Raw genomic sequence first — 8,882 nt, 5'->3', positions numbered from 1 at the left:
GGAGGGAAGGAAGAGAGAGAGAGAGAGAGAGAGAGAGAGAGAGAGAGAGAGAGAGAGAGGGAGAGAAGGTTAGGAAAAAAGCAGCTGGGTCGGAGGCTTCAGAGGGTGCTGCAGGGGGCGAATTGAAACAGCTGAAGGTGTGCAGATGGAGATTTCCCCCTGATCCAAATTTAATTTGATATCATCGTGACACAGGCAGAGAATGCTTTGAGTTGACAAAGAGGGTACTGGGGCGTACATATGCAGCAGTGAAAGCTCATATTTTTCCCCTCACTTTTTTTGAGGTGGGGGGCTGGCTATAACAAGAACCCGGATGTCGCCTGGATTTTATGATCTTTTCCTTCTGTGTAACAAAGCGGAGTAATCAATGGGTAGCAATAAAGCCATAAACGGGGACTACGCTGGGAAAAAAACTCGTTTATTCATCTTCTGTAACGATAAGATTTCCCTGGAGTGTCACTATGGGGGAAAAATAAAGTTTCGAACCCAAAAGCAGAGAGTGTGTGCAGGAGCTGGTGCAGACAACATGTTAGTTAATGCATGAACATCGTTGGGGGCTGAAGAGACTTTCTGCCAATTTGTGTTTGCTTTTTAAAATCCAACACCCCCCCCATCAGAAAGGAAGGAAATTGGTTGGCACTTAGAATGGTAAGGGAAAGATCCTTATAAAGGTTCTCCCTTTGGACTACACTTTCTTCTTCACAAGGAGATAAAGGCGAAAGGGTACTTACATTAAAAATAAAATTTTAAGAGGAGTTATGTCTTTTGGGGATGATATGGCAGGTACACAAACAGACTCCAGTGTGAGTTACTTTTTGCTCTTGAATCCAGCTGTTCTCAAATTCATAGCATGCCTGGGCAGAGGTTTCCAACAGCTGGCTGGGGCTCCAGTCCCCCTGGAGGACTAGAGGCAGGGGGAGAGAAAAACAAGGGGGAGTACCCTGGGGCTGAGCTGAGGAACAAGTCAGTGCACCCCTGGACAAAAGTAGCCTCTCTCACAGTTCTCAGCCTCCTTTCTGCCCTGAAGGTAGCTGTGTAACAAGTAGAAGAGGCCGGAAGAAATAGTAAATTCCCCCTCCTTTTGGAGCAAGATTGCTAGGGGGATAAATCATGTCAGTGGTATTTCTTTCAAGATATTAAATTGTTGCAATGTACAACAAATTGAATGATGGAAGATAGGATGCCTTAATGAGGTTTTTGCTTTCAATGAGTGTGGATTTTCTAACTATTTTTAAATCTTTTACGAGTGGGAGGGAGGTACCTTGAAAGAAAGAAGGGGCATCTGGGGAAGCATGTGCTACAGCCCCCGGGGAAGGATGTCTGAATTTCGTAGAGCCCTTCCTTAACCAATCTGGAGAGGAAAGGGGCCCCAAAGTTGAGGACACTGTCTTTTGGGGCCTAAAGGTGGTGGGCTTCAGGGTGGGCGACCTGAGGAGCAGAATGTAAGTCTCAGGCCCAGAAAGTTAAGTGTTTTATTATGTCCCTAAACAGAGGGCAGAGACTGAAAGGTCTCACCGATTTATAATGAACAGAAACCAGCTGCTGGGAGAAAAAGGCAGAAATGCTGAAAGAGGGAGAGGAAGGGAAGCAGAAATACAAATAAATTTCCCACTGCTTAAATACCTTTGAAAAAATTAATTTCCAACACATTCTCCTCCATCACCTTCTGTTCCTGGGGAAAGAAGCCTCCTTTCAGTCAGATCTTTAATTATGCGGCTGAAATTTGCTGGAGGATTCGCTCCAAGGGGGGAGAGCAGGTTAGATGAGCCCGATCTTTCCTCCATTGGATTGTAGTTTTCTTTTTCATTTCATGCTCATTTTATTTTTTTTGGCAAAGAATTGCTATGGGGGGGCAGCTGGGACTTGGATTTTTCTAGATATATTTATATTTTCCTGTGAAATTTGTCTGAAAACAATTATGGAAACTCATCAGCAGAAGCAAGAACAGATGTTTTATTAAAACTGCATTTGAGCTCTGTAAATATGCACAAGTCTTGGGAAGGAGGGAGTGAACTCTTTGTTTCTATAAAACAAGCCTAGAGAAATGAGAGAACACCCCCAACAGGCCAGCAGGTTTCCGTGCTGCTCTAGCCCCTCGGCCTTCTACGTTAGGCATACAGAGGGGGCTTGGTGTCAAGAGTAGATTTTTGCTTTTGCAACTGTAAGTAGTGGATTCAAAAACTGATTTAAAAACACAGAAAAGGAATAAAGGGGGAAAGTTTGCCGCTCACTACCCTAGTCTTCCCCTCACCAATCCAAAACACATGCTTTTCATGAGCACTAATTATAGGAGGGGAATTTACTGCCTGTGCTTTGGGCCTGAGTATGGTGCAGTCACTGGCCAGGAGTCCCCAAGGCTAAGGGTAGCACTGGAACTGGACACTTGGGGGTTTCCTAGGGAAAGCGCTCCTACTTCAGCCAGCCTTGCCGTGCTCCAGACCACAGAAAGGCTAGGAGGTCGCTGGGCTCTAAACTGGGGAGCTGGTGGTTGGGACTGGATGCCTCCCTGAAGAGTTCTTGAGCAGGCCTCACCTTGCCTGCTTTTGCTTTTCACTCTGCACTGGGAAATATATAAATTTAATTTCGTGTGGAGGGACACTTGAGGTGAACGGGATGAGATCTGCAATTTTTATTTGGGAGACAATTTTTTCTAAAGGTACTCCTTAGTTTGTGTTTAGCCAACCTCCTTTCTCCAGATCCCTAACTCTGTGATTCACCCTTGCATTGCTTTATATACTCCATTCCTGGCTGCCAGGCAGCGCCGGCAACTACAGCTTGGTGCCTCCGAAGGCTGTTTAGGGACCCCAACACTAGAGCTGCAAGAGGAAATGCTCCAAGGGCCGAGCACTTGGCTGCTTAGAAGCTACTTCGTCTGCCAGACCAGTCGGACAGCACCCCCAATTCCAGAGCCAGAGAAGAGCAGTTGCCGGCTTCTTTTGTGCCACTGGGCAAAGGCCGAAATCCCTCTTTCAGAGAAAGCCAAGTTTCAATAATTGCTCAGCTCACTTCATAAGAGCTCTATTTGGTTAAGGCTTTGCTGTTCTAGACTGAATGCTCAGCAGGCACCACTGGGCTTACGATTCAATTTTTATACTTAAAAATTAAAAATAAACCTACCCTAAATGGTCGGTGTTTTGTGTATGAGCTCCTTTGATCTCCTTGGAACAGAGTAAAAGGATTGCAGAGAGCTTCACCGTCTGCCAGAGAATGTGAGCACACGGGACTGGTCTGCTGAGGCACCCCAAAGCATGGCTAACCCAAGGGGCTTCCAGTTTCTCACAGATACGGTAGGGGAAGTTTTCTGGGCATGAACTCCCTCCTTATACAGACCACATTCCATACAGGAACACTCCTCCTTTCAAAGTTCAGGCTTGAAGACACATGGGAAAAAGTGAAATTTGACACACCCAACCCGGAAATAGATGCCATTTGTGGGTGCTGATAGTCTGGGGACAAGGCTTAGGCCCGCCAGCTCAAGGGAATTGGGGGTCAGCTGGGAGGGGGTAGGAAGAAGGGGCCAGATGGGGCATGTCAAACTGCTGAGAACTGCCCCAAACACCTCGGAGGCCTGCGCTGGTGACTCTGCTTTTGAGCTAAGAAGAAGTTGAAAGACTGTTGGAGCTGTTTTTGCTTTACTGCAATTCAACAGAGAAAATAGGTATATAGGGACTCTGCTAACTCATGTTATATTTCCTCTCTTGTCTCTTTCTGTATTTTCTCCTGGCTCTTCCTTACTGGAACCCCACTTAACTGTTACTACGATCAGCAGACACAAACCTTTACATTGGTGTTTTATCTGGCTTCTTAAGTCATTTCTCAGGATGAAGATTAAAAAATAAAAGAAGTCCCAAGTATCTCTGCTCCATTCCACCCAGCTCTGAGTCCTTTTCTGTCTCCATCTGGAAAAAAACCATTTCTGGCTTTTTGGAGCCTAGCCCTCAGGTCTTTCACCTTTATCCCAAGCAGCTGAATATCAGCTAAGGAGAGAGCTTGTGAAAAGTCTACCACTCAGCACCTCATCCCTGCTGAGGACCGGGAAGGAGCTCAGCCACTTAGGAACACTTCAGGAAGGCAAAGCAAGTGGCCCTACTTGGCCCAGGAGGAACAGTTAAAATCCAGAATATTCAAAGTAGCTTAGGACCTCAGGAGGTTATCAGAGAATGAAGGAGGAGCAGTAAGGATGTGCTGCTATGCATTAGGCCAAAGGATCCCCAACTTCCTGGTTTCTCTTCTTCTCCTTAACATGGGATATTGCTTGGACCCATTCTGGAGGTTTATGAGAATTGTAAAAATCAAGAACTTGGCATTTATGACATCATAGTGAGTTGTCATATGGAAATTGTAAATGTCATAAATGTTATGTATGGCCGAAAAGCTTTGCGTGTGGGCACACGTAGCCTCCTCTCACTTTTTTTCCCTTTCCTCCTCTTCTTCCTAGTCTAACTTCTCGCACTAGAAAACAAAATGTTACTATGTTCTGGAAAAATAAACCAACAATAAAAAAGCATCCTCATTTCCCTATAAATAATTTTATCCTTTACTGTTTGCAATCTGAAAGAACCATTTTATTTGTGCAGGTGAAGAGGGGGCAAGAGATGGGGAGGGGGAAGTTAATTTCAGGAACAAGAATACTGCTTATTTTGATGATACCTTTAGATTTGATAGCCAGGAGCAAAATTAAAGAAGAACATTGGCTTCGCTGACTCTATACCTGGCGTGTGATTGGAGATTTATAGGATCTTTAGGGAAGGGGCAATTTAATTTTGTAGGATTTTAAAAAAATTGCTGCTATTTTGGGGGGTTGAGGAAAGTGAAGGGAGAAGAACAACATGCTTTCTCTAGCTTTATGAATCCTCCAACATTACCCTGATTTAAAACCAATAATCTCTGTCTCAGAGAATCTCCTGCAGAAAGGAATGGAGGAGTTGTGATGAGGGGGGCTCAACTTTCTCAATGACTGTGGCCCCCTTAAGCAAGCAGTTAACAGGGGAAAGGTAGAAAAGCTGGAGACAAGAGGAGGGCTGCTTGTAAGTCTCTCCACCAGTAGGACACCTGGAGGTTTATGGTGTCCCCATAATTCCCCTGACCCTATAAACTGCTGCCTTATTTTAGGACAATTTCTCCTTCCTCCCCTCAGAAAGTGAGAATTAGGGAGCTGGAATGGGCTGGAGGCAGGGTGCTGGCAGAGGGAGGGAATTTGGGATTGAGCTGCACTTTGTTCTCCTAGGCGAATTTGCTGGTTTGGCGGGTTTCAGACGCAGGGTGGCAGCAGACAAAACAAGTAAACAACTCACAGACATAATAAACAGGGGCGGCTGGGCTGCAGCGTGGTGGCAGAGGAGGCCCTGAGCTGGGTAAGGGGCATCATTATGGGGCAGTGTCACCCCAGCGCCCAGAGTGGCCAAGGCCAGAAAGCCCTTGATGGCCCTCAGTGATGGTAGAAGAAAGGTGGAAGAAAACTACAGCCTCGGGTCACAGCTTGTCTGCACGTGAGATTCTTGGGAGGAACCTTAGGACTTTGGGAGCAGTGGAAAAAAACCCTCCAGTCCCGTTACTGTCCGCACTTTCTTTTATAGGGCTTTCCATTGACATTGATATTTTCCCTCTGTTCTATCTTCCTGGCCCTGGAAGCAAGAAGGCTGAGAAAGGAAGCTGATTAATTTCCAGCAGCAGTGCATACTCAGTACTCCAGGCCCCAGGAGCAGGGCCCAGTTTGGAGGCTCCCACATAACCTCCACCAGCTTTCTTTGCTAGCCTGGCCTTTCCCTAGCTCAGGTAGCAGACAGAATTAAAATGCAGTCCCATCAGTAAGCAGGGTTGGATATCTGGGGAATCTAGAGAATTTCTAATCGGTCCCCTAAAGACACAGGCAAGTCTGAGGTGGGGTGAGTGGCCAGGGCATGCAAGGAGAAGGAGAAATGTTCATTCACCACATCAGTATCAATTCTGGTTTGCCTTACCCATTCACCAGCTTCTCCAAACACCCTGACCAAAGCCATCCCAGACCACTACTTGGAGGCCACTTTACTAAACCACTCTAATCTTTTCACAGCTCCAGGGAGATTTTCAGATCCAGAGTCCATCTCTGGCTGTTCAAAACTGCTTACAGGCCTATGACACCCATGAAAGAGCCAATAAGCCTCATTTTTAAGATGCCCTAGTCCCCCTTCTAAGATAGTCTGAAATTTGGAGAGTATATACAAAGACGAGGGAAAGCAGAAGGGACTGGGTACTCCCCAAGCCCTGGTGCTTGACCAGCAAAAGCAGTAATGTCTAAGAAAGCTCTTGTAACATCCGTTGGTTACTAGAACCCGCATACTCCGATTCCAGTGCACACATATTTGGAGCAGAAAAGCACAGAGGGCATTCTTGGTGCACCTGGTGCTCCCAGGAGCTCACTCTCAACTAGTAAGGGCTAACAAAATTTTGCATGCACATAAAATTGTGTTTGAAGGAATATAGGCATGGTGATACACAATTAGCCACTGAAGAAACATGAGTCTTTATATATTTATGCAGAAATCAAAGTCTGTACACTTGAGCCTGTATATAATACATGTAGAAAACCACAGAGCCTGGTTTCAGAACACAACAGCCAACCCAACAAGGTCGCCTTCTCCGAACAAGGTCGCATTCTTCGTGGGGATCACAACTGTCAGACCAAGGAAGGAAAGGGTTTACTCTGCCCATTTCTCTTTAGCTAGGAACTGGTGCATGAAATAGAGTGGATGGCAGGGCTGACAAAGCCCTATAAAGGGCATGTCTGGGGGTGCCCAAAGAGTGGGCTGGGGGAAAGCTGGGGGCCGCGGGCTCTGAGGAAAGTTGCCAGGCCGTGATCCCAGATCAGTGTGTCTGCTCAGCCTCAGCCCTGGGTGCGCAGAGTCCTTGAGCCAGATTCTATTCTCAGCCACCCTGGTTATTATTAGGTAATCACAGAAGAGCTCTCCTGCAGTGAGGACCACATCAGCAGAGACTCTGGCCTGCAAGGAGGTTAAGGGTTGCCACTGATGACCCCTCTGGTGCTTCTGTTTGAGTGTCAGAGGAGATGCAAAAAGGGGAAAAGTGAAAGTAACTAAATGGGAAGCAGAGGACTGGCATTGGGGTATGGTTTATCCCCTGGGAAGACCCGGAGAAGTGGAAAACCAGGGCCAGTTAGGGCTACTATGCTTTCTCTTCATCTCTCTGTCTCATGAGGAGACATCTAGGGGTGAAGGGCACAAAGTAAGGTGGGGGCCTCAGAAGGGGACAAGAATCGATAGACATATAAAGACACCTCAGGATGGTACTGTTAGCCAGTCCACCTCACACCCTAGGACCCCGATATCTCGACATCTCCCTGTTAGCACATTAAACTAGATCCCCGTAGGCCAAAAGAAATACCCCAGCCTCGCCCAGGCCCGCCTCTCCGATGGGAGGGGGGGGCCCTCCGATATCCCAGGTGAGTCTTACTGGCCCTAATAGCCTTCTCTAGAAACGATTTTCTTTAGGGGACAAACAAAGGAGACTCATGCCCTCCCACAGTCCCCTAGCCAGTGCGCCGATCCACAGGGGCGTGAGCGGACAAAATACAGGCGAAAGAGAAATAGAGGCCTCACCGGTCAGCGGTTCCCACAATACTCCAGAAGAAAGGCTCCCATTTTCGGGCCTCCCGGGCCCCTCCACCGTCCCACCGTACTCCCCTTGCCCTTTTCAGGTCCCACAGCCTCGGGTCCCGGCCCGCCACAGCCTAGCTCCCCGAGGCGTCAGCCCTCGGGCAGAGCCGCAGCGGCCGGAGAGCGCACGCAGCCGAGCAGGCGGCGGGCTGGGCCCATTTGGGGAGAGCCAAGCGTTTTTCTCGATCGTAAACAAGGAACGCGAAATTAGCCCCTCGGCAGACGCCTCTGCCTATACACCAGTGCTATTGGGGAGGGGATAGGAAGGGGGAGAGAAAATGCCATTTCTTCCCTCGGGAGAATACCTCAGAGGCCTTTCTGTCGACTGCGAAAGGGGACTTTTGGGGGGGCAGGAGAGGAAGGGAAGGGGATTGTAGGGGGAGGGGAGAGAAGATTCACCGTCAGCGCGGGCCCAAGGGGTTTGATTTGAATGCAGTCGAACTATAGTTTTAACAATTTGATAAAAACGGGTTTCTCCCCTCTCCCAACCCCTCCCCAGACAACAAGTCAGGGTTTAAACAGGAAATCGAGGAGCGCTCCCCTCCCCCATGCGGGCTTCGCTCTGAATCTCAGTCTTACGCCCTGAGAGAGGATGGGGGTGCTGTTGGCTTGGACTGAAGATGAGTCTCTGGCCCTCGGACTCTCGAACCTTGCCAGGATTATGCCCCCGCCCCAGCTCTAGGGTGTGTCTGCTTGATGTGTGAGCATTTTCGTGTGCGTCCCTCTTTATAAACGGAAACTCATAAGTATAGGGCTGCATCTGACCCAGGCCGGTGGCGAGCAGGGCGGGGTCATATATCAAACTGCGACATATTCAGGGCCACGTACATTTGGAAGAAATTCAGCCACTGTGCTATGAAACCAGATGTGTCAGGTTAAGACTATATCACACGACATTAGCACCAATTATTAGGAAGATCCTGAGCACCCAGACTCTCCCGGGCCACCCTATTCAAACGCTGCTCTCTCTCATAAGCCAGTCGCACGGTGAGTCCTAGCTGCCACCACAGCACCCAGGAAGCCTGGCTGGTCTCCACCCAGCCTGGGGCCTTTCCCATTCCCATTCCTAGCCTAAAGCAGCCAAGCCGGGCGGGTGAAACAGTTCACTGGGCATCCCTGGTGGAATGGTCGCGGTTGCGGGTGGAGGGCGCCGGCCTCTGAAAAGGACAGCGGATAGGCCTCTTTTCTCGGAGCACAAGATGGCTTTTGAGTACTGCATCCCCCACCCCC

General features: G+C 48.4%; 1 protein-coding gene and 1 long non-coding RNA gene across 3 annotated transcripts in view; both read right to left on the bottom strand.

Moving 5' to 3' along the window:
* Positions 1-8,882, bottom strand: part of LOC117286142 — a 63,059-nt gene that overhangs the window by 26,579 nt on the left and 27,598 nt on the right. The window lies entirely within an intron of this gene.
* Positions 1-8,882, bottom strand: part of Hoxc6 (homeobox C6) — a 36,352-nt gene that overhangs the window by 4,222 nt on the left and 23,248 nt on the right. Inside the window, exon 1 of one of the 2 annotated variants that reach the window (XM_010609361.3) lies at positions 1,624-3,098. The exons of the other annotated variant lie outside the window; for it this stretch is intronic. Coding sequence (XP_010607663.1) covers positions 1,624-1,650 — 27 coding nt within the window. The 5' untranslated portion in view covers positions 1,651-3,098. Of the gene's footprint in view, positions 1-1,623; positions 3,099-8,882 lie in introns of those variants that run through there. 2 annotated transcript variants of the gene reach the window in all.

Source organism: Fukomys damarensis, unplaced genomic scaffold (assembly GCF_012274545.1).
Source record: "Fukomys damarensis isolate Sample0158 unplaced genomic scaffold, DMR_v1.0_HiC HiC_scaffold_15, whole genome shotgun sequence".
NCBI lineage: Eukaryota > Metazoa > Chordata > Mammalia > Rodentia > Bathyergidae > Fukomys > Fukomys damarensis.
The sequence above is the reverse complement of the archived record's forward strand: the minus strand, read 5'-3'. Positions and strand labels throughout refer to the sequence as shown.